The 26351-nt window shown below is 39.3% G+C and overlaps 1 protein-coding gene across 1 annotated transcript; it reads right to left on the bottom strand.

The window, feature by feature from the left end:
- Positions 1 to 12102: 12102 nt before the first annotated feature.
- Positions 12103 to 24545, bottom strand: lhx5 (LIM homeobox 5). Its single transcript, XM_063480556.1, has 5 exons — positions 24373 to 24545; positions 22337 to 22560; positions 21105 to 21382; positions 18150 to 18315; positions 12103 to 12452 (listed from the first exon to the last, which is right to left on the bottom strand). The coding sequence occupies exons 1-5, from the start codon at positions 24543 to 24545 to the stop codon at positions 12103 to 12105; spliced, it is 1191 nt and encodes a 396-aa protein (XP_063336626.1).
- Positions 24546 to 26351: the final 1806 nt, after the last annotated feature.

Raw genomic sequence — 26351 nt, 5'->3', positions numbered from 1 at the left:
ATAGTGCCTTACATATTCATTATAGTACTTTAAAACTATTTATCTTGGCTTTAGTTGTGAGATTTTGCTGTTTGTATTGATAGGCTTTAGTTATCTCACCTCCCAAAAAAGAAACGTGTAGAGTGGCTTTAATGTGTTTTTATAGACCCACCACCTACATGTTCAGGCTAGTCCAGGAGTAGCAAAAGAATAAACTGTGCATATTTGGAAACTTGTTTCAACACATCTGGCACAGACTAGGCCCACTATATAGGATCAGTTATCTAAACAGTGGTCAGCGCACTAATTGACATTATAAGAGCAATTTATAATGTCTTATGTTTTAGAATGTGGTAGAATGTGTAGAATGTAGTTAATTAATTATTTCAGTCAAACAATATGCCAGTGATCTTGTTACTCACACCAGGAGGTTCCTTTTTCTGTTAAGCTCTCTATTTTTGTTATTCAAGACACCAGTCTCTAGAGCTCAAGAGTTTCAATTCTTGCTTAAAGGGAAAGGGAAAAAAACAAAGTTTTGAATTTGTTTTTCCTCCCTTTTAACAAACTTTGAAACATGATTTTGTAATGTTAGCTGCTCACTATTAAAAGATATAGTATTCCTGTGAGACATGTGTAGAGAACAAACCGAACAGTCATGTAGTTTTAAATATTCCAATAATTTCTTTTCACTTTTTTCCTTTCTGATCACATCTGTCTACTTCGTCATGTTGCTGACATCTAGAGATGCATGCTTGTTCTTATTGTAATTGCAAGGACATTAAATAATCCAATGGTGTTTCATAGGTTTGGGATTCACTGTTAGAAGTTTGGATTGTGGCGCGTGAATGATATAGAATATGAGCGCTGTTTCTCTAATTCATCAGTTTAGTTTATATGCTATACGTTTGATTCCTGTATTAAAAAGTAAATTCTGAAATGTAAAAACAAAATAAAGAAAAAAAAGTTTTTCTGAAGAGTCCTTGAAGATTTTCAGGGTCAGAAATGTCGGACTCCAAAAGCATTTTAGTGATGACCTCTAGAGAATGAAAAAAAAATACTGAGCAATATATTTTGGTATTCAGAGAATGATCTGTGGGCTTCAGTGAATCTGGTATCTTTATTTTATTATATTTGAGTCACATTTGGGCTTTGAGAAAAGATTTTACAGTAAAATGCTCAAAAATTGAAAGGTTGTAGCAATTGGTGTCAGAATAGGATGTAGCAAAGTGAAAGTGTGTTAGAGCAGAGGCAACATTTGAATAAATGGTGTATCACAGTGATCACATGTCAACTTTAAGGTGAAGGGGACTAAACCTCCACAGGGAAGCACTCCTGACATACTTTGTTGCGAGTAGGGAATTCCTGAAATACTGGTTATTCTTGTATCACTTGTTAGCTGTTGTGTAGCAACAATGATTTTTATCTTAAAACTAATGTACCAGGTTCCCATGAAGAAACAATTAGTAGCTACAGTTGTATGGAACAAGAGGATGAACTAAGAGGAAGCAGAACCAGGTAGCAGACTTTATGAGCTCACCAGAATCAAAAATAGGAACAGAAACAAACACAAACTCCTCCCATTTCCCCTTTTCACACATTTTGCCTTGTGCTTGCACTAAACAAATAGTTTTCACCATCATGAACATGAAGCAATTTTGAATAAAATGAAACAAAAATATATAAAATCAAGTCTATATTTATTCAAATACTTAATCTTTAAAGAAAAATGAGCTATTTCATTTGACTGCTTCAATTACTTAAAGTCAGCACTTTGGGCAAGTATGCTTTGAGCTTTCTTTTATGTGTTATATCACTTCGTTTACACGTAGTGGCCTGATTAATTATTGCTTCTTAAATTTCCTAATATGTTCAAGACATTGGAGTTAAGACTTGTTATGTAGTTAAATATCCTAATTTGCTCTGGTAAACAAGATTAAAGATCTTTTGGAATATTTTATTTTATGTTTTATTATTCACATAATACACAGCATTATAGTTACAACTATGTAATACAGAAATACCATAATAAGGAAACATTTCGAATGAACACGTTCCAGGTTGCATAATGTTCATACAGAACACAGAAAACCTTATAAATGTTCACAGTAAACCGTTTCAGTAATCACTCTTTCAACACTAAAGTACTGCGTGTTAATGTTTATCGTCCCCATTGTTTAGCCACTCCAGTCTCTTAAGGAAAGATACTGATTAAATGACCAGCATTACCTTGAAACATGACATTGCTATTTACCTGAGGCCATGCTTTTTTTCTTAGAGTGCTTTTATTACCTGCTCCGGGACACACAATGTAAATTCAAATGTGAATGTAAACCTGTAAAAGTTTTCAAATCAAAGACTTTAACTTTAGAGCAGCTTTTAGTTTCTTCATGGCAAAGATTCAACAAGGTGCTGGTAATGCTCCTGAGAGATTTGGGTCCATGTTGACATGACAGAGTCACACAGTTGCTGCAGATTTGCGATCCTGTTCCACCACATCCCAGAGATGCTTATTTGCATTGAGATCTGACTGTGGAGGTCATTTGAGTGCAATGAATTCAATGTCATGTTAAAGAAATGGGTTTGTGATGATTTTAGCTTCTGATTGATACACTAAAGATGGGAGATGGGCGGTTGTAAAGGGATGGACATGGCCAACAGCAATACTCAGGTAGGCTGTGGCATTTATCTACTGTTCATATTGATTTTAAAGAGTTGAAACTGTGCCATGAAAACATCCCCTACAGCATTACACCACCGACACTAGCATGAACCAGCATCTACTGATACAAGGTGGGATGGATCCATGTTTTCACATTGTTTACTTCAAATTGACTATTTGTATTTGATTATTAGTCATTATTAATTTATGGCTCTCTTCCACAGTGTGTTTTTATCCTGTCTTTCTCCTTTCACCCCAACTGGTCATGGCATATGGCCACCCCTCACTGAGCCTGATTCTGCTGGAGGTGTAAACTTCAGCTGGTCACCTTGACCACGTCTGTAAACATAAATGCACTGAGGTGCGGCCATGTGACTGATTAGATTATTAACAAGCAGTTGAACAATTGTACCCAATAAAATATCCAGTGAGTGCTTACATTTCGTTACAGCAATGTATGCTCATATAAACCATGACTACATAATGAAGGGAGGTAAAACAGCTTGTTTCAGATAGATGATTAACTAAGGGCCTGAACCAAGGCAGTATCTAATGAAGTGGCCAGTGAGTGTATTTGCCTATGTAAGAGTTTTCTCTTTGCTTTCAGACTCTAAGCTGAGCTATGAAAAACTAAACTGAACTAACTGTATTTTGGAAAAATGTAAAGTTTAGAAAGTATAATCAACTTTTTTTAAACATTGCATTTATATAAAAAAAAAAGATTTGCATCTTTTGAGAAATTGAAAAATGTACAGGGAGTAACAGTGTGGTGGCAATCAGTGTGTATATGCAGTGGTTTCATTAGGCTGTGCAATGAAACCTCCTTTCAGTAAACCTAGAATAAATCATGGTATATAGTAAATAATATTATATAGCACTAACATATAACATGTAACATAACATATAACATTTATCACTAAAAAACAGAGTTGTTTGTTAGTGCTATTTTTGGCTAGAGAGGTTGGAGATCTTACATCCCGTGAAGTGGCACATTGTGTTGGATCTCACATCTATTGGCCTAAGCTGCAAATTTACCTGAGATTTGGGTCTGTGTTCTGCTACGGAGCAAATAAATATCTTTCCCTCAATGTTGAACTCTTGCTTTAATATTTCAATGTGTATTTAAGCCTAGAATTAAAATGATATTTATATTCAGTGATGGTGATGTGTTACTTAATAATTTTCTTCGTGAAATTATTACAACTGATAGAGTATATGATAGAAATTAAATAGCATTTTACATTTTACTCCTTGCCTAAATTTATGTGAAAATATGGCAGAGTTTGTGATGTAGAGCTGGAGGCTAAATAAATTATCTTCTAAATTAAATTTAGAAGATCACCTGAATTTAGCTGTTTATGATACGCACAAAGAGCAGAAAAGACTGAAAAGAAAAATGAGGCAACGTTCTGCTTGTACAAAAGTTTAACTACAAAGAAAGAACACCAAGGTCTCTGCTCATCACAGAGTTTTTTGTTTGTTTTTTTAAAAAAAAGCTTTTTTTTTTCTTTTTTTAAAAATTTTATCTCTTTTTTTCTTTTCTAAAAATTTCCTGACCTTGATGCCAAAATACGTGCATTCTTACCGCTTTATTTGGCTCTGCTGGATACAAGAAGTGCTTCAGTTATACTTGACTTGCAAAGTCATTATACTGATATACTGCTACAGGCAGTGCCTGTGCCTCTCGGTGTTTTTCTATTCAAATCTGCATCTTCTTCAGTTATCCTGTTCTAACACAAAAAATATGAGGTCAGCCGTGATCTGCGTCTTTGCAGTGGCAGTCTGGATCCACTTGGTGGTGCTGTGGTTGTGTGATAGAGGAAGAGGCTCTGCACATACTGTAGGCTTGCTCTTCGTTTTGTCTTATTTCAGACAAAAACGGGCCCATTTCCAAGTTTAAAATCTCAAAATTAAATGTGAACAAAATGATAACAATGATGAGAAGTGAAAACCGACATGTTATTGCTGAAGAGTAAAAGACTGACCTGATTGGCTACCTCCTGGATTTTTTTTTGGGGGGGGGGGGACAACAATGACAATAATAATATTTATAACAAGATGCAATAATAATTAATGTGCAATAATAACAATGTGCAATACACATACACTTATTCTTAATTTTATTTGTTGTGTTGTGATGTGCCGTGTCGTGTCGTGTTGTGTTGTACGTAGTGCCGACGTGGGCAGTTTTCCAATTTCATTGAACTATTGTAATATGTATGACTGTGCAATGACAATAAAGAGTTATTTTATCTTATCTTATAAAGAGTTATCTTACTACACCTATGAATGTAGTATGTTTCAAACACATATTCCTAACTTCCTTTTTTTAACAGGGTGGCCAGACCTTTATATTCGTATTATATTTTTAAAGAGATTTTTCTCAGTTATAAGTATCCCATGGTATTATTTCGTTATGTATCAGGAAGTGAGTGACTCTATCCATCTATCATCTTTACATATGACACATATGCTGTGAAATTGTGTTTGTGAACTTCTGTGCCAAATTTAAGTAATTATGTTTTTAAAAATTCTTTTCAGGACTCCATCCTTTGCTCTAATTTGTTCTTTAAATGTAGCTATGGTTTATGGCAGAGACCAAAACTCAAATATTAACAGTTATTGTTCAAGATAAACAAAACCCGTTCCCCGATTAAAGTCAAGTTCTAGTTCTAGTTTGGCTTGCACAGCCATGACTTAATGTGCTCTTAAGAATGCCCAGTTAGGTGCATAAACACTCTTCCTGACACCCTAGCTGTGCATGGCTTCCTCCTCTTCTACTCATGTTATAGTGAGCATGTATCACTTATGGCACCCATCTATCCTGCAAACCTTGAAAAGGCTGCTGAGGCTCTGAATAAATCTGGGGGAGACACTCTGACAGTCCCTGATCTGCCTGTCCATGTTTCCTGAAATCTCTCTCAGCTATCGTAACTTTGGTTTCTCACGTCATGACATATTCCTTTTGTGAAGGCAGGGGCCCTATGTTTGAGTGTGTGTGTGTGTGTGTGTGTGTGTGTGTGTGTGTGTGTGTGTGTGTGTGTGTGTGTGTGTGTGTGTGTGTGCATGCGTACACACCATCAGATAAAGTGGCTCAGCTTTAATGTCACTTGTCAAGAGCAGTTGGCAGATAAATTTACAAAATATAGCTGCATGATACAGCTTATTTTTTGAGTTTGGTGGCAGCGTGAGTAGCTGTGATCTAAGTGACGAAGCCTGTGCTGCAAGGAAATCTGGCATACATACATGTTTGTGTGTGTAAAAAAGCATGTGAATGTAATTAATGATGTGTTCCTCCTCTTCATAGGGTAATAGGATTTCCCCACCCCGGGCGGTAAGGATAGAAAGGAGAAGGGGGGAACGGCTATGCACATATGTATGTGAGAGTGTGTGTTTGCTGCAGAGTTAGTGAATGGGAGCCCCATGTAGTGATGCCATAGAGGACTCTTCTGTGTGTGTGTGTGTGTGTGTGTGTGTGTGTGTGTGTGTGTGTGTGTGTGTGTGTGTGTGTGTGTGTGTGTGTGTGTGTGTGTTTGTACGTGATAGGGGGAGGGGGGAACAAGCGAGTGATTTATAACAGCTACTTCAGGTCTCTCCTCTCTCCCACAGCAGCACCGCAAACACATCCATTACAAACGTACTGATGTTAATGGGATTGTTGTGTGTGTGTGTGTGCGCGCGCGTGTGTGTGTGTGCATTCTCATATATGTGTGTGCATGATCCAGAGGCTGCACAATTGTGAATGTGCACCTTAAAGAGTGTATGTGTGTGTGTGTGTGTGTGAGAGAGAGAGAGAGAGAGAGAGAGAGAGAAAGAGAGAGAGAGAGAGAGAGAGAGAGAGAGAGAATGATAACCAGATGCTACTGGGTGAAAGGAAGGTGAAGGTTACCAGAGGTGTTTAAGCCTTGGTACAAGTTTCTGTGCATGTGTGTGCCATTTGTGCTATTCTATTTGTGCATATACATGTTTGCAGGTGTGTGCATATACACAGAGAGCTGACTTGTTTTGGGCAACTACCAATACATTGCCAGAATTTTTCTCTCTCTCCTATGTGTGTGTGTGAGGGTCTAAGAGAGAGTGTGTATCTTGCTCTGCTGGAGAGGTTGGAGTGATAAAAACCTGAATTGAGGAAAATACTCCAGAGAGTAAACAAAGGGGGCAAGGAAGAAATAAATAAAGAGGATGTAGAGCTTTTTGGTAATGGACTGGTAGATGCTGAGGACCACATCCACCTCTGTGTGTGCGCAAGTGTGTGAGAAAGTGTGTTAACATATATAAGAATGACACACACACACACACACACACACACACACACACACACACACACACACACACACAGTGTCTGCCTGTCTCCTCTCACATTACCCTTTACATTAAAACCAGTCAGGGGGAAAATTACTGCAGACCTGGCCACCGTCTGTCCACCTGGCCCCACAGAGAGAGGAGGGGATAAAGAGGGGGATAAGGGGATGAGGAGGTGGGGGGGAGTTCAAGGGACCTGGAGAGGGACAAGGCTGCCAAGGGGCACTGGTCTGAAGTCAGTTTCATACAAGAAGGGGATTTCTGGTGTTGGGTTTGTGCCTGAGGGCTTTAGACAAATCTTGACTCCAGAGCCAGTTTTAAGGGGATGGAGAAAAGAATTTGATTCATGCTTTCTTCATCTTGCTGTTCATGGTGCATTTTAGTTTTTTGTCAATCAATTTAAATCAAGTGTGTTATTGCAAGTTAAATGACTGCACTACAGTAACCAATATTTGTTTTATAATAGCAGGAACTCAAATCGCTATTTGCAATGTGCAGGGTCTCAATAGCAAATCCACAGAGTATTGTCACCACAGTCACCATAGTCTTTAACTGCTTTGTTTTTCTAATTTATAGACTGTATATAAAAGATGGACATGACACACGCGATGTCATTCATTGGTTTGTGGACTACTAATTTGGATCCTCAAGTTCAAGATTTCAGCTACCAGCATCCCTTTCTTTCATTGTGTAGTTATTTATTTATTTATTTGTTTATTATTGCCAAAAGAGTTCATATTTAGATGAGACCAATAGATTGTTTAGCAAGATGCATCAACACACAAACATTATACAGCGGTCCCTCGTTTATCGTGGGACTTACATTCTAAAAATAACCTGCGATAGGTGAAATCTGCGAAGTAGCCAACTTCATTTTTTACAATTATTATAGATGTTTTAAGACTGTAAAGCCCCTCACTACACACTTTATACACTTTTCTCAGACAGGCATGAACATTTTCACATTTTTCTCTCTTGTTTAAACACTCTCAAAGTTCAAACCTTTGTAGAAAAAAAGTCCGGTATTATAGAATGAAACCAAAGATCAAACCCTGTTTACAGGTCCAAAACACGGGACTAGAAAAGCTGCGAAAGAATTCAACATTAATGAATTAATGGTATGGAAGTAGAGGAAGCAAGAAGAATGAGTTGAGTAAAGTTTGACTTATCTGACTGTTTTGTTTCCCTTAATTAGCCTTATTATCCGAAAAATACAGTAAACTTCTACCTTCTTTTAGCATGTCCAGAAGTCCAACTTTTTGTGCGATGGTTAGCATCTTCCTCTGCCTTTTGGGTGCTATCGCAGGCGGCTTTGACGGTGCAAAACGTTTCGTCAACATTGTTGTGTTTGTTGGGGAGAAAACCTACAAACATACGGTCCAGCACTTCAGAGTTGCACTGCTAGCAATTGAAGATTTATGTAAATTTGACAAGCTGAACGCATTCTGTACTGTACAGGAGACACGGCACGGAGGAGAGTGATTGACAATGGTCTACAGCCGATCAGGACGCAGAACACAAAGCACTGTAAGAAAAAAAACCAACAAAAAACCCATGTAAAATTGCACAAAAAAAATCTGGGAATCAGCAAAGGTGAACCGCATTATAGTGAGGGACCACTGTAAAATAAAATAAAATGCTACTGTAACAGCACAAACTGTTAGTGCAGTTATTCACAAAACAAGCCACATCATTTGTTAAGGAATTTAAAAACGGTGAACAGCACCCATCCCTTCCTGGATTATACATTTTATGACCAAATTCAGTGTGGTCATAAAAAAATTAAACAACCACATTACTGATTTGTCATTTGAACGCAAGCTTAGTTTTATTATTTGGTTCACAGCAGTTTAGTGCTTCTGCAGCAAAGGTGGTAACAGCATGACTGAGGAGGACAGTGAGTGGATGGGCCTGTGCAGGTCAAACTTTGGGAGGTACCCTCACGTCTCTTTGAAACTAAAAAAAGGTCATTTGCTAGCTTGGAGCTAGTTTGAAAGCATGACCCTACTTGAAAATTGCAACAAAAAATGTGTTGCACATATTGCGTGCACACAGTAAACTGTCCTAGTGTGTGGTGAGTTCACTGATCCACTTCTGCACAGCAAAGTGACTCGAGCCGACTGCCCCCCATCAATGCTGGCTGCTAGTCCATTTCATGTGATCTGCTGCCAACCATAGTGAAAGAGAGAGAAGGAGAGGCTGATCATTTTAATGCAGGACCTCATCGGTACTTTACTCACTGCTGGAGTAAGGTGCAAGTGATCATTAGCATTAGGAGAAATGCATTTTAGCACTTACATGTTGACTATTTTTCAATCCTACAAGTCGTTATGTGGTTTAGTCCCTGCTGCTAGCAGTGAACAACCCCTGACAAACCCACTGGAACAGCAGATATCAGAGAGAGTCAAGTTACCAACTAGCTGGTTATTGAGCATTTAGCAAACAGAGAGTCAGACATTCCCCCCATGAGTGGAGGTGAAGAGCAAAAATAGTATTGACAGAACAGACAATATTCAGCTTAATCAAAATTAACCATTAAACATGACTCCAGATTAATGGTAATGTCACTTTGCCTCTGCCGCTGGTAGCTACCTATATGGAAAAGAAATAGTAAAAACTTACAAAAGACTTGCATAAGATGTGGCCTACTTCATATAGTGAATCATATAAGGCTTATATGATTTACTCATGAAAGTGGCCACTTTCTCATTACTTTCATATATTGTTTTAGTAAGTATCCAAAACATACAAGTTTCATTTATATAATTTTTCAAGGGATCTTATATCTGTTTTCACTCTTGTATGCTTTTCATACAAGTTTCACACAAGACAGATACAAACTTTATAAGATTCATATATATCTTTTCCATATGGGTAAGATATTCATCACGACAATTTTTGTAAGCTAATCACATGCTAATGTTGCGTTTTTAACCTCATAGTCGAAAAAGTAAATAAATGTGCATTTAATCCACACACTATAAACACAATTGGTAAAACAAGTAGTCAAAGTGCTCGCCACTGCATTGCAGTGAATTCTTGCATGTGTTGAGGCTGGCAACCACCCTAAAATTGAATTTATCCATAAGTGTCTTCACCAGTATCAGTAACATCAAAAGTGTTACAACTGATTAATTTTTTATAAAATGTCCTAACAAAGATATATGTGTTATAGCTGATTGGGATCAAGCTAATATGAACTGCTTTGTATTTTATTGGGCTGTTAGTTTTACTGTAATGCATAATTTTAACAAGCTAATCATTTTTCTTATTGCAATCATTATCAGCACAGTAAATGCTAAACAGGTGTAGCTGAGTTAAGACTGCGATATTTTTCTCTAAAATGTAATGAGTAGCTAAAGCAAATTATGGCTGCCTTGAAATCGTGCTAGTACTACTTTGCTTTACAGCAAATTAAAGAAAAGATGTGTGACGACACTAAGCAAGAAACCAGATCTTCAAGTTATAAGAGAAGGTTTTATTACCAGTGCTATTTACATAGAAATAATACAGCCTTGCCCCAATTCCCCCCCATAAATCTACACACACACACACACACACACACACACACACACACACACACACACACACACACACATGAACAAGCATACACACTCGCAAGAGTTCAGAAAGACACAGACAAGCTCCCATTCAGTCCTGTATCCAAGAATATCTCCATACAACAGAAAAAAAGACACATTCTTCCTACATCTGAAACAATGTCGAAAGGAAATACAGACGATCTGAAAACAAAATTTCAAGTAGAGCTAACTCATTGCAGAAAAAAACAGCATTCCTCGTGTTAGATGTGGTCTGTTTGAGACATTTTGTGTAGAGATGAGATTGAGCTGAGAGAGTAAAGAATGACATGGAGTTGAAATTAGGAATTAAGAGACAAAAAATAATCATTCTTTCTTTTAATATGTTTTCACAAAGGCGGACTTTTCAAATAGCAGCTGTGGTGACACTTGGCCCTGATCGGTCTGAAATAAAATGCAGAGAATTTGTCCTTTGAAGCACAAAGATGTTCACACACACAGTGATAGACACAAACACACACACACACAACCCGAGTCTGCCGCTTTTGAGCTTATTTTAATTCTCTGTGCCTTAAAAATGTGGCCACTAGATGGCAATGAGTGCTTCGGAGCAGACAGCGGTAATGTCACAGATGTTGTCTGCCCCCTCTTTTGTTTTCTCTCTTTAGAGGAAGGAGACCTCAGCTGTTGAAGGACATTCTCCATTATGGGTTCAATGTTCTTTTGAAAATCAATTCCATTAAAACATGTTTTTTAAAAGGGACAGTAACAAAAGGAAGGTCAGGTGAAGCAGTGTGCAGAGCAGAACTATCAGGGCCGCTTCGATGGGTGTGAGATTTGTCCGTGTGTGTGTGTGTGTGTATGTGTGTGTGGGTACAAGTGTCTGTATAATTGTGTCCGTGTTTTGAATAATGGTATAGACATCCTTCTTTTGAGCTATGATCAAGAATGCTTTGTGTGCATTAAGGGACTTATAGCTGAGACGTGGGCTAGAGAATGTCAGTGCCGTGCTGGAGGTGTCAGCGTGTCTATCAAGTGGCAGCTTTTGATTTGACATGTTGGCGAATGTTTAAAATAAGCTGCCTCGATTGAAACAGGCGTGTTTGTAGATGAACATTAAAGCATGTATCAAAACCGGCTCCTTTGTTATGCTGAGCGTGAAGTGGCATTGAAGAGCAACAGAATGGAAACTAATACTGCTTTGAAGCAATGTCTTAAAGAAGGTGGTGAGAAACTAAGAGAACTAAACATGTCCCCTTTGGCATTTCTCCCTATTAGATGATACCGTCGTTAACGTCAAGGGGAAGGCGAGAAGCATTTTTGCTGGGTGGAATCGCATTTTTTTTTCCTTTTTAAATATATATATTTCAAGTCCAGTAATCCAGGAAGGGATATGCTTTGGAGTGTCTACTGGGCAGCAAATATTACGTTCTCCTACAAGCTATCCCATTCTTGATTCTGTCCATCAGTTCATCAGTTGTGAAAATCAGTCCGTAAAAATCTGAGCTGTAATTTTCACCCCACAATGTTTTTTTGTTTTGTTTTGTTTGTTTTTTTTAATTCATCTCCTGAATTAACTAGGCTGACATTCAGCCTAGGCAATGGTCCCTGTGTTTAAGTCCTTTACCATGCGGTGGTTTCTCCCATCTCCTGGCCTTGGTGGGACATTGGAGCGCTGTAACTGGAATTACTGGCCAAGGAGAAAGGAGGACTGGGCCCACCCCCGAATGCCTCCCCCGGGACAGGCTGAAGTGAGTTTGGTAAGCCCGGCTCTGGACTGGGAGTTTCCGCATGGGAGATCATGTCCGTGAACCTTTGGTCATCTGACGGGTGGTGGCCTGAACCCTCCATCGCTCCGGGACCAGAGCCCAGGATGTAGGGGGAGTCGGCCGGAGATTGAGCCTGTGATGATGGAGGGCCATGGGGAAAGAAGTCGTAGTTGCTCCCTGGTCCATAATAGTCACCTTGGTATTCTGTGGCGTAAGAAAAGAACACATGTGGTTAGACTTTCTATCAGATACATAAAACACTTACAGTTCCCCCAAGCAGTCTACATTTATACACACGGCTCCACCCCTACCTAAGTGGTGAAATTGATCATGTCCAATTCCCAACCAACCGGTCTCCAACAGCCTCATTTGAGTGTATAAACAACTCCACACCTCTCCACCTCAGTTCTCTCGCCTCTTACACAGTGCATTCATCTCCCTCTCCCTCATTCAGCTCGCAGCCATGCGTGCACCTCGATGGATTCCCCTGCAGAAACTTCTGGATTTGGATGAGAAATTCCAAAATGAGATCCCAGCTTCCCTGCAGCCCTGCCAGGTCCTGTCGGCTGCTTCTCTCTGTCAGGTCTGATGGCAGACAGCGCTGTCGCTTGCTTCTACATTACTGGGTTGTGGTTATTTGCTGAACTACGGGTGGTTTCTCTACTTTAGTGTTGATGACTCAGCTAAGAATTATTTGATGGCTATTTTTATTATTATTCAACCAGTCCAAAAGAAATGTCAGAGGTCAACACCAGATGTCCCACACAGTTTGACATCTTTTTATTCATTTCATCTGACCAACACTTCACGACACAAAATCAATTTTGAAAAAGTAAAAAATAAAAAAGCAAAATTAGCAAGAACAGCTCAGATGTTAAAAGTTAGAAAAGGAGAATTTTTTTCCCCCTCTTTCTTTCTCCCTTTTCTTTTCCTCATTCAAGTCTGTCCCGTATCTAGCAAGTGAAAATAAAAAATAAAATAAACAATAAAAGGTGAATCAAATAGACCATTACGGCAAGGTTGGGATGGTCCATTTGGTAAAGTAAATCCGTTGGGCATCTTTCTTCGCCTTTAGACAATAATTCTGATGGCAAAAGAACCAAACGGGACAGGCGCAAAAAAAAGGAAAAAAAAGAAAAAAGAAAAGGAGAATGGCATTAGAATGTCGTTAGAAATCTTTTTTTCATGCTATTTCTCCTTTTTATTTATATCTCTCTCCACTGTTTTGTCCACTACATTGTGCTTTCAGCATCGTGTCAACGTCACTCCACCTTGCCATGTTCCCACTGTGTTTCTATCCAGTGTCACGATAGCTAAGCCCCGATGACAACCATGATATTTAAAGGTTTATTATCAATGTTATGTTAATATTGTATAAGAATAGTATCATAAATAACTGTATAACTGCTCATTCTGTATGTTTTTGTACACATTTATTTCCCTAATCTCTCGCCACAACCTTGAATTTGCTTTTGGACTTTAACCCTCATGCAACCAAACTACCTAATTATGAAAATGACCGAGTGAGGTCATTCACCATACCTGTGCTCTTTCATTTATCTGACATTCTCAAAATTTCTAATGTAAATAATTATGGGTTTCAGTCATTTTTATGAATTAACAGCATTAACCCCATTCATCTCCATCAGCACTTTGGGCATTAAGTATTCGCCTTAATGCTTCTGCAGTAGTTAATCTTTCTACTCTAACTCTGTTAGCCAGGAATCCATAATTAACAGAAAAAATATATTATAAAAAGCATTTTATACATAAACTACAAAAAGTTGTAAGTAGATCAACAATATGTGGTGGGAAAGATTTCAGTCATGACCCTATTCAGCCACTTGAAGGCTAATTAATTCCCAATAAATAAAATACAACAAACAGCAAAGTTATAGATTAGCTTATGGTTACAAGTGAATTTTTCATTACTTTGATAATCATGAAATGAAAGCAGGTCATTGTGACTTTTTGGACCGTTAGTCACATTATTAAAAAAGCCAAATATTTTGGCATCAATAGAATTAATCTTTTGATTGCACAGATTTTTGTGCAACATGTTGTTAAACCTATAAGAGTAGATTTACTCTTATAGTGCAGAAAGTGTCAAAATGATCAACTAGATGCATCATACAGAATGACTAAAAATATATCTGTTGCAGAACCTTCATGTTTAAAATGCTTCCTCTATAACACTCTGAAAAAGACTGAGCCAGGACCGTGGTTCGTCTTGCCGAAAATGTCTGCACCTTCTCCTGGCGTTCACTTCAAAGCGCTGCCGCAAACAACTGACACATTAATAACAGATTTTGTTGCTTTCAAAGATGTTCTTCATTGCATACTTGGATAAATAAATATTTTCTGGTTAACCTATGACACTGACTGGCATGCTTATGCCTCTTAGAGGTTTCAGACATCTCTTTGTGTTTCCTCGCTCGTACTTCTACAGCACAATTTTGTTTCTGGTTCCCATAGTAGAAGAAGAGTTTTGAGTGTCAAAAATAAACAGTGACATCCACAAAGACTGTCCCTGTTGACTGCATAATTAAAACAACTTTCTAAGGGATTATCATCGCTTATAAGATGGTCTTTTGATCCAGAGTACCTGGAAATCTGCCAGTCGAAACACAAAATATGACATTCTGGTCTCAGCTACAAATGAGAAACCTATACTAAATTTAAACATATCAAATAATGGAGCAGATATGAAGCCAGTAACCATTTACTGAATCAACCCTGCAAACTCCCTGTAACTTCTTTGCATGTAGCGTGTATGGTGCATTTAGTGTTTTAAACTGGCAACAACTACGGTCTTTAAGATGAACACTCGTCTTGCCAAGGCTATTATTAAGGGCAGCCCATGCTACTCTTGAGGTTGTCTCATAGATGTAATGCAATCACCAAAGGGCAGTTCACTCAGCTTAGCTTAGCACAAAGACTTCTTTTGACCAGCTCAGCACAAACAGTGGAAAAGAAAATGCTAGCTCTGACTGAAGGAAACAAATCCACCCATAAGAATTCACATTAAACTGTGATTGCACGTAGTCATGCAATATAATAGCTTAATTCTACATGCAGAATAGCAACAGTAGTATATTGTCAGTATTTTAGAGACCACCCAAAATGTTGCAAATCGTGTTTTCAGGGGAGCTCATATCCTATATACAGCAGTCAACCTGAAAAAGGGTTTGTATTTGTACTTTTTGAGATTTAATGTTGCAGACAGGAAGCTTTAATCTAATAACTAAGACAGACTATAGCTGTTCCCAAGGTTGTATATTGAGCTTTAAGCTAACCTGTTCCTTACATACAAGAAACTTAAATTATATGAATATGTGCCCCTATTATTAGAAAAAACAAAATGAATCGATCTTAAATCAACACAGCTATGCTTTCAAACAGGCACTGCAATTATTCTTCCACTACAGCCAGCACAGTGGACTCAGATGACAAGTAGCCACAGGCAGTGCTTGCACTGCAAAAAGTCTGGAAGGTGATTTTTAAAATGATTAAATATTAAGTGATTTTCTATTTCGTGTGTTGTTCATCATAAGCAGTGACCAAAACAGTTTAGAAAGAATTGATTGGCTTAACAAATAGCCTGTTACTTTATACACTCTTTGCATCTACTAATCAACAATTACTACAAACCTTCACCTGCCTCCTGTTTCTCATTCCAAACTCCCAGAGTTGCATTAAATCTATTCGGTTTCAGCACCGCCGTGAACCGAGATCGATGACAGGTTTTATCCCCGTGCCCCAGATGCTACACTAACATTTCTCCACTCCTACCATATGTTCTTCTCGCTGCTATTTCAGTCGAAACGGGGAGGCTCGAGAACTAACAGGTTACACCTCAAGAAACATTCGGCCTAATTGTAAGATCTGCATTTATTTGCCGTAGTGTGTAATTTTTTTTATTTTTTTTTTTTTATAAATTATCAGGAGGTATAATCAAAGGTTTTGCAAACAAGCTAATTGTTAGATTTCCCAAACAGGCTCCTGCTAGTTCAGCTGACCTTGGGGATAAGCAAAAAGCTTGGCTTGTGGTATGTTCATGTGTGTGCGGATGAAAGAGAGAGAGAGAGAGAGACCAGGGTAGGTGCTGAGGGGAGTGTCAGCTCTGCAAACTATAATTACACTCATACATGCAGATGCATCATACCACACACACAGGCATCCCTCGCTCTGAACAGCAGCAGAGGAACACGAGGAGGCAGCGAGCTTAGATAAAGGCAAGCAGGCTGGCCTGCGCTGCCGTGGGACAAAAGAGTGTGAAAAGCAGAGTGCAAAGAAAGCGAGAGACATGAGAGCGAGGGATGGAGGTTTTTTGTCCTCTCTTTTCCCCTCCCACTCCCTGTGTTGCAGCCTTGATGGCTCCGGTTTATTGTATCCTCAATGCCAGGGCCCTTCAGGTAGAGGTGCAGGAGGTGCTGTATGGAAACAGCAGCTCACAGACTGTCCATCAAAAACAAACTGCTGATATGCATGACAGGTGCATCGGCTTTATTCCTGCAGTACAGTGTGGGGCGGCTGTTGCGTTAGCGCTGTGTTGTTATCTCGCTCTTTTGTCTTGAGATTATTTTCTTTTGAAGCGAAGGGTCTTTTTTCTCTTTCTTTTTTTAATGACCTTTAAAAAGCAATGTTTTTTTGACAATCTCTACACCAACTGGAGAATCTATTTCAGCAACAAACCAACTCCTTTTTTGTATGAAACCTTTGGACTATAAGTGCAAATGCATGCCTTGTTTTCCCCTTGTGGCAGCAGAAATATTTCATCAGGGTGTTGTTTGTTGTAGTTATTTGCATTAGAATGGTCAGTAAATTAGTGCACTGATCTTTATGCAAGTCTAGCTTATCTTATATAGCAATACCTAAATATATTCCTGTATGGAGGTATGTGTCTGGCTTTGGTTAAAATGAATGCATCTCTCTTTAAAATTAATAAATCTTCTATTCATTTTTACGTCCTTATCGAACTCACCCTTTCTTTCTTTGAACAAGTTTTCTTCTCTCACAGCTGTGTTTTTAAGAGGGAAGCTAGCAACTTTTCAGAAAGTGAATGACACTCACAAGTTGTGATCTTGGAAAGGGTTATTAGGTGCAACTTCATGCTGAATAAAAGTTAAGAGAGACAAGAAGGGAGACGTGTTTCTATTGCTGAATGGCACGGAAATCAATTCTCACAAATATAGTGGAGCCATTACAGGTGCCATTTTTGAAGTTCACCATTCTGAAAGGCCAAAAAAAAAAAATAAAAAATCACACTTCAGTCATGCCACCCATGCTGCAAGCTTTGTTTGCAAAGTGTCCCACTGGAACATATGTGCTCCTATCTAGCATTTTCTCTCCTAGCTACGTAACAAATGTGACAGTTCAACAGGATTGAAACTTTATTTACATTCCTCTGGGCGCGCTGAGATAACCAGACTACAGAGCTGTGTTCAGAACAGTTAACAGTTAAAAGCTTCTTAGCTGGTTATTGTGTACCACACAAACTGCACGAGATTAGACTTAGACTCAAGTCCTGATCATTTCATCTCTGAACAAAAGATGAGTGGATTCAAGAAAGTAATGTGAAAGCAAATGATCCAATAAAGTACACTGGGGCTCCACCTGTATTCTAATATATAGCAGATTTATGTGATATACTTGCAACGTGAAAAACATCCTCTAGGCACCTGCTTTCCTCAGAGCTGCAGTTTGCTTACACAATATCACTTTTTTTTGAGTGTGAAACCAGGGATACAGATTATATTTGCTATTGCACTCGCTCCATATTGCGCATTAATATTGCAAGAGGTAAAGAACCTGCAGGTGTGGTGTTTGAGTGTATTTAAAGACACAGCAAGAAGTGTGCACTAAATTTGTGCTAGCACTGCATCTGTGTTCATTTCTTACCTCCATAGTAACCGTAGGCTCCAGGTCCTAAAATGTCTGGGTCTTCCAGCCTGCCTCCCAGCGGCCTCATCCTCCTCGGGCCCCTGAAGAAGGCATGCCGTCGGGCACCCAGAGCGCTCAGCTGCTTCATTCTCCGTTCTTTGGATCTTCTGTTCTGGAACCAGACCTGAAACAAACCAGGGTCTGAGTTATCAGCCGATCTCATCTTTTTTCTTTCTTTTTTTTTTTTTTTTTTTTTTTTTTTACAAATTTGTAATTTATTATCATCCTTTTTCAAATCACCATTCACTCAAACTGTGGTAAACCTTGCAGAGCTTGTAAAAACGCACAGATCATGTGGATGTGAGAGTAAGACTGGGGCGTGATCACAAACAAAAAAAAAATCTGTGAACCACAATTGAAAAGCTAAAACAATTACATATTGACCAACTAATCGTTTTAAGGGTTTTTCTTACTGTTAATGCTCAGTGTTGCAAAGTTTGCACCACTTTCAAATTCCACAATTAAATTCAAATGAATTGATTCCTTTAAAGAGCTTTTATTCAGAAGCTGCAAACTATTTCCCAGAAATGACACAACGTACTTGCCTCCCAATTATCTGGCACCTCTGCACCCATTTTGAACTGTATTTACTGTACCACAATTAGCTGTGGCCTGTTTTCATTTGTATTAATTGAGGTGTAAATGCTTGAAATTCAGCTTCAAAAATGACTTGACTAACTTAAAGTATAAAAACCCATAAAAATGCCATTAACAGAAAAAGTCAAAGAACTCAATCTAATATGAACATTCTGCAGTGCGACACAAGAATTACATAGGTATAATCAAATCGTTGTTTGCACATAATGAATCGGGAGGCGTTTTGTGTTACAGTGTTAGAGTTCATGTCAAGAAAGCACAAAAGGATCAAAATGAAAAATTAGGAAAGCCAACGATGACTGAATAATAACAAGAAAGGAACAATTTCTGCTCCATTTTTCCGGTGATGATGGCAGTTTCCTGTTGCAAATTTCAGATGAATAGCAAAGTAATATCAACGGCCCCAAATACAAAGCCATATGAAGTTAAACCACTGAGATTAAATAAACTGTCTTTCAAAGACAAACAAAGGAGGGTTTCAAAATTGCAAAACGGTGCATCATATGGAAGAATGTCTTTGAATTATAAGCACATAACACATCTCGTTTCGCCTTTGCTTCACTGCTGCATAATGATCTATGTTCACACCAGCTAGGCTATGCCAGAGGGAGAATCCCACTGTGCTACAGATTAACAAAAACACACTCACAAAAAAAAAAGAAAAACACACACACACACTCACACACACACACATATCCCCCTCCACACATACACCTAAAACTACTTAGGCTCTGCACTCTGTGCTCCAGCGGCAAACGCAACACCTGCTTATTGAGAACAATCATCTAACTGTAGGGTACATTTTTATGGAAATGCTCTCGCTTCCCTTGAGAGAGCGTTGCTTAGGGATTACATACGCATGCTGGAGAAGCAGCGTGGCTCACAGGGCTCCCTGCGTTGAGAGCAATGGTATTTAACACACACTGAACGGGGAGGAAGATGACGAAACGCAGCCTCCATTTTGGCTCCGAGCAACACACACGGGCGGAGGGTGCAGAGGTGGAATGGGGAGGTGGTGGTGGGGGGGGGCTTATCGCAGCCCAGGCTGACTGACTGATATATCGACTGGTTTGCTGGTTCATTGAATGATTGATTGATTCATTGAGCGATTGAGCTCTGTTGCTGCACACTCGCACATGCTGGCTGCAGTTTATGATATAGATGAAGCGGTGGAGAGGCACGGGCTGTAAGTGAGTAAGAGCGGAGAGGTGGGAAAGGGGAGGGTGGTATGTAAATCTGTGAAATCAGCGATAATTACAGTGAGTGCACAAAAAGCCACATCACAGTTGGCAGAGATGGTGCTAATCATCCTAACACAGTCTGCACCCAGGCACCAAGCATGTGTGCTTGCATGTGTGTCTGTGTGTGTGTTTTGAGGATGAAAAGACAGGCAGAGAGGTCCAAAAACAGTGTATGCTTGTGTTGTATTGCACAACATGTTTGTATGTGGGTTTCCTCTTACCTTTGGCAAAAACAAAGCTAACCTTTCACTAATTTCATGGCTGTGCGTCACATGTTATTGCTGAAACAAACACAGTCTGCACCCCAAAAAAGGAAATTCTTTTACAAATAACGTATTTCTTATGTTCATGCATCAATAAAATGTATTAATGTAAGTTCAAAGTGTGCTTTGATGTTTTTATGCTGAAATTACACGCAAGTAGGAGACTCTTTTTTATAGAAGAAAATAAAGTGTGATTTATGATTTTGAATGCAGTAATTTTTTAAAAAACTTGCATTTAAATAAAAGTATCAAATGTTGTAACCATATTTCTGTAAAAGTCAATCATAAATAAATAATAAAATAAGTAAGTGTGAACATTAAAAACAATGCTTTTCTGCATATTGTGAATCTACTCTTAATGCAAACATGAAACTCTCATTTTAGGCACCATGCTGCCTCCAGTTCCATATGTTGGACTGTTTTTTTTTTTTTTTTTACAAGCTAGGGAAAAAAAATGCTACAGTACAAAATCAAATCAACCAAATCCATATATTTCATGAAATACTTCCACAACACAAAAATAAAGCCAAAATAAACAAACAAGGAAGACAGTTTACATACAGCAGGTGGTGGGGTTCGTTTAAATGTGGCATATATTCATCTAATAGTCCGCATCGTGTTTTGACATTTCACTAATAGATGATGAGGCTTTCAATTAAATGTCTGCACATTTCACTAAAATTAAAAAGTAATTCCTTTGATTTATAATGTGTCATCTGTCTCTAATCTGTCCGTGTCGCCGCAGATCCCTCCCTCATCCGAATCGAAAAAAAAAAGTTCCAGCGATCCACAAACAACACAGCTGATCTTACCTGGATGACGCGCATGTTCAGCCCTGTTTCCTGTGCCAGCTGTTCTCGAATGTGCCGGGTCGGTTTCGGCGTGGCAACAAAAGCAGCCTTTAACGTTTCCAGCTGCTTGGCCTTGATGGTGGTCCGGGGCCCCCGCCTTTTGGCCCCAGAGTTCTGCTCCTCGTTCTCAATATTGTTCGTTTCCTTATCTGAGGACGTTGAATTGTCCGTCTCTTTTATGTCGTCCTGTATTGGGTCCTGCAGATCCGGCGATAAACTCCTATCTGTGCACGACGACACTGGGGAACGGGGCGGATGGGTGGGGGGACAAACAAGAAGGAAGGTCAGGTCACGATCCGAAATGTCAAGGTGCGGTGGGTGGTGGTGGGGGTGGGGGGCTGTTTTAATCAGCCTTGGAGATGCACACAAGCGTTGCTGACTATTACGCATCCGAAACTTTACCTAATGGTAAATGAAATGCGTTTTTACGCCCCTCGGTGAATTTTTGTCTCCCAGTTTCTGTTTTCCCTTCTTTCTTTATTTGTACATTTATTTTTCTTAAATAATATCTTAAGTATCAAACAAAACGCAAAAAACAAATGCGCAAAATAATACAAAAATCCACAGTCGCTAACATCTCCAATTTACGCACACAAAAAAAGATGATATACGGGCATGCAGCCATATTACATTTGCGAGCAAATGAAGAGATTTATATTTGAGATCAAAACAAAAGGTTTATGAAAAAGGGGCGCGTGACACCTTTAGTAAATAGGGTGTGGAGTGGAGTCGCTGCCCTCCTGAGCTTTTTATAAGGATAAATAGAGTGGAAAGAGGAGCAGCACACACGGCCAGACCAACAGGCTCATCCCCAGTGGACCCTGACGTACAATAACAGAAAGCTATTGTTCTTTGGAAGTAAATATTGAAAGTATTCATCTCATAAGGTTACTGTGAGATGCTCTCCCCGGAATGCTGCAAAAGCTCAGCATCAACTTATATTTAAAGCCGCCAATTCTGCTTTTCTTTTGTCCATTAAAATGCTGATTGCCATTTTATTCATCCGATTTTTTTCTTTTCTTTCTTTCTTTCTTTCTTTCTTTTCTTTTCTTTTTTTTTTTTTTTTTTTTAAAAAAATCGGTTCCACGGTTATTAAAATAAACAACGCCCTCAGCAGCCCTCTTATTGTTATCATTGCTTATTGTTGAATGGGAGACAAAAACGCAGCGCAGGCCTGGTGTGGCTTCGCTTACCTGAGTTCAAGTTGACTTCCTTTATGGCCCCGGAGCTCAGATAATCATCTTTGCACACAAACTTGTTCTCGTCTATCACATAGAGTTCTTCTCCCGTGGACAGCTGTTTGTTACACACCATGCAGGTGAAGCAGTTTAGGTGAAACACTTTGCTTCGAGCTTTGCGGACCAAGTCGTTCGGCGAGATTCCCTGCAGACAGCCCGCGCATTTAGTGCCAAATCGCCTGCACGGAAAACGAAAAATGAAGGTGAGATTGAGATTTCTTTTTTTTTTTATGACGGCAGCGCGTAAAGGGGTCTGTTAGAAATTACCCACATCCATCATATAATCATTAATTCTAAAAAGAAGCTGGTATTAAAATAATATTAGTTTAGGAGGAATAAACAGGTTTAACGCCTTTAGTTTAGCAAGTGATACAAATGTCACTAACACATAACAATAATAATAATAATAATAATAATAATCCACTGTAACGTTTTTAGTAAATATATGGCACGTAGCAGGTAATCACTCAACCAGAGCACCTCTCTCTATGAGAGTGTTGATAACATAGCCATTAAAATCATTTAGAAAAAGACTTTAGAGAAAGATTTTTTTTAAAACAACCTTCCTAATTTTGATTGAGGTGCTCTGACAATAACCCCACGCAAAACGTATTAGTGACAATCAACACATTGTACTCGTGGATATATTATAGGATTAGGCAGAGTAGGAGCATCTTAGCGTGAAAATCTTCTCTTAATCCATATTCACCCGCGCTTAAATAGCACTGGGTGGGAAGACTCGTCAATTTGATACACAAATAGCCCAAAAATAAATTCACTAAAATTCCCCCTCCTCATTTGCCGGGGTGAGTCCGTTTTTTCCCCTTTCTCTCTTTTTAATTACTCTCAAAAGAAGTGCGATAAAGCACATTTGACTGAATGACGCTTACAGTATTTCTCGCCTGCACAGATGTCTTTACTGATGGAAGGAGTTTGAGCAGATGCTTAAGGCTCACTTTGGGCCTGCTGTAGCTGGATTTTAAGTCCGCCTGTCGGGGGCTGGTTAAGCCTTTGGGTGTCTGCAGGCACCCTTGTTGTGGAGCATTGTTTTAACACTGTGCTTGCCTTTCCATTCACTTACAATGGTATCGCATCACTATCCGCTTTTCACATGCGTGGCCAAGCCTCCCCCAGCGAAAGGGCACAACTCTACTTACACAACAAATGGACACATTAGGGTGATTACTGTTTCGCCTAGCTAATGGCTGGCCATTTAAATCCACCGCTTGATGGGACCTGTGGTAATATGACGGCCAAGGCCGCGCGAGGCCAATAATAGCCCCGTCCCAACAAAGGCTGATGTGTCTTACATGTCATTAGACAATTTGGGAGAAAATAACTGACACATACAAATGAAAATGATGCTAAGAGAGTGACAAACAAGGGCTTCACTTATCACTCAATTACCTGGAACACTTTTTGGAAATTGTGAACCGGTTAATAGCCTAATGGGTGTTTGAAATAAAAGTGTTGTCTGGAGCTGGAAATAGATTTTTTTTTAAAGAAAGAAAAAAAATAAGCACAGAATACACGAGGATACAGAATCAATATATTTATATGTCCATTCTTTTATAATAGAGGCCCCTTTTAACGCCACACGGTTCATATTATTTCCTAAAAATGTCACCACACAGAGATAGGTAAAAATCATGCATTTTAAAAATTACGTATATTATTAACAAATAAGGGAAAATGTATACTTTTAGATTTATCTTAAATTCCTTTAACCATTTAAAAAAAAATCCAAGTACGGGTTAACGTGGCCTATGACCTGAGTCCAGCGCACCGAGCTCGACTTTATGTGCCAGGCTTTAATTTGTATTTTTTTTCATCCTGTTCTTCTATTTTTTTTTTAATCAATCTTTAACCCCCAAATAATTTCCCTTATCGTAAAGGTGTTGACAAATGCTTGAATCAAAGCGTGATTTCTCTCTCTCTCTCTCTTTTTTTTTTTTTTTTTTTGAAGACCTCTTGATTCCAAATTCAGTTACCTGAAAAAGTCAATTTTGCAATAGAGCTTTCCGTCTCTGGAGAAGCACTTCTCGGTGAGGTTGCAGTTGCACTCACAGCACTGGACGCACTTGGCGTGCCAGGCTCTGTCCAGCACGTTGAGGAGGAACCGGTCCAAGATGGGCCGTTCGCACCCGGCACAGTGGACCATCATATCGCCGGCCTGCAGGACGCCGAGTGCCGACCTACCCACGCGGACTGCGCTGCTCGGACTTGGGCACTCCGAGTTTACGCGGAACAACGTCTTGGCTCAGAGAGGTGTGCTGTCAGGCGAAAACTGGAGGGACTAGTCGTTCAAAGACAGCGAAGTGACAATCCCCGAGAACTGCTGTAGTCCTGGTCCTGTTTGGTCGCTGTCCTGCTACTTGTCACAATCCACAAATCCAGAGGAGAAGAGGGGAGAAAAAAATTCAGCTGCGCCAGCTGATGGACTGCGTAATGGCCAAACCAGACATGTTTTCTCGCCAATTCAATGTTAAAACATCATTTTTTAAACGTGTTTACTTCTAAATAATTTATCCCTTTTGCTCACGCTTTGTTTGGGGTCCAGTAATTTCCTTCAGGCTCACCTCACGTCGCCACTTGCACGTCCCTGTGCCTTGGTTATCACGAGGTTTTGCCAGCGCGACGCGCTTCCTGCGCTGAGATTGGATGACGCCCTTGTTAATTCCCGAGCCAGAAGAGCCAATCAGAGCGCAGTTGTTATGGTTACACGTTCATAGCTTTAGCCTCCGAGCGGACCCTGAGCAGAAAACACCTAGGCCGTGGATGCAGGGTGTTTGTAGTGGCGCTGATAGAGGCCAACAGGCATGAGGAAGTTTCACGGTGGGTCACGGAGACGGCACTGGCTTTAGAAGGGAATGCATCAGTTGCAGGTTAGACTATGAACGTCAGAACATTTTACTGGCGATGAACGTGAAAATGTCAGTACATAGGTACAACGGGCACGCCTCTGAAATGAATCGGACTAGAAGTAGCTTGTTGGGAGAGGGAGTAGCCGAACAAGGACTAATGCTACACAGCCTTATAATGGCCTTGTGGCAAAATGCCCTGCATTACAAGGTGGCTGTGCTGGGCGAAGACAGGAGGAGGAGGGGGGACGCGGGCCTTTTCTCATGCAGAAAGCTATTTACAGGGAAATGCGATGGATTAGCAGGAGCTCATCAATAGGGAGAGCGTGGTCACCCGGCGCTTTAACAGAGTGGCCACCAATCGAAGGGAATTTCAATATTTACCAACAGCCTCGTTTTGTTAGTTGCAGTTAAGCAAACATGCGATGCGCTAATTCGTGTTGGGTGAGACTGTTTTAAGCATAATGGGGCCTCATTTGAATGAAATTAGGTGTGAATTTTGGCTCATTTTACACGACTGAAGGCCATTCAAGATAACATTTAGAGGAACAGACAAACAACAAGGTTGTTAGTTTAAACAGAGGAAGAAAGGAAAACTGTTAGGATCTATCTATGAAATATACTTGTATCAACATTTAGGTGCTTTTATTATGAAAGGTTCTAAGAAGGGGTTAGCTTTAAGATAACTAATATTTACTGATTACATAAAATTTAAAAGAGTATTGATAATATTTTTTTAAAAATAGGTCACAGTATTTTTAATTTCATTTTACCAAACATGCATCATGATGGCAGAAGCTATGTATAAAATTCTTTCTTTCTTTCTTTCTTTCTTTCTTTCTTTCTTTCTTTCTTTCTTTCTTTCTTTCTTTCTCCTTATCTACCCTATTTGTTTTTTTCCTTACTTCAATTTCTCTTTTTACTGTCTTCCTAAATTGTTACACTGATGGTGTATAGAGCATTTAAAGGAACCTCCGGCCTTTCAGCTATGACACGGAGTATAATTAGTGTTAGTGTTTTAAGCAAAAATTAGTGTTTTTCTTATCAAAATGATGCCACACATCCAAGTGTGGATTTACTCTACAGGTATCTGTGGTTTAACCTGGCCA

The sequence above is a fragment of the Pelmatolapia mariae genome, linkage group LG7 (genome assembly GCF_036321145.2).
Source record: "Pelmatolapia mariae isolate MD_Pm_ZW linkage group LG7, Pm_UMD_F_2, whole genome shotgun sequence".
Classification (NCBI taxonomy): Eukaryota; Metazoa; Chordata; class Actinopteri; order Cichliformes; family Cichlidae; genus Pelmatolapia; species Pelmatolapia mariae.
Note: the sequence above shows the minus strand (reverse complement) of the source record. Positions and strands in the feature narration are given on the sequence as shown.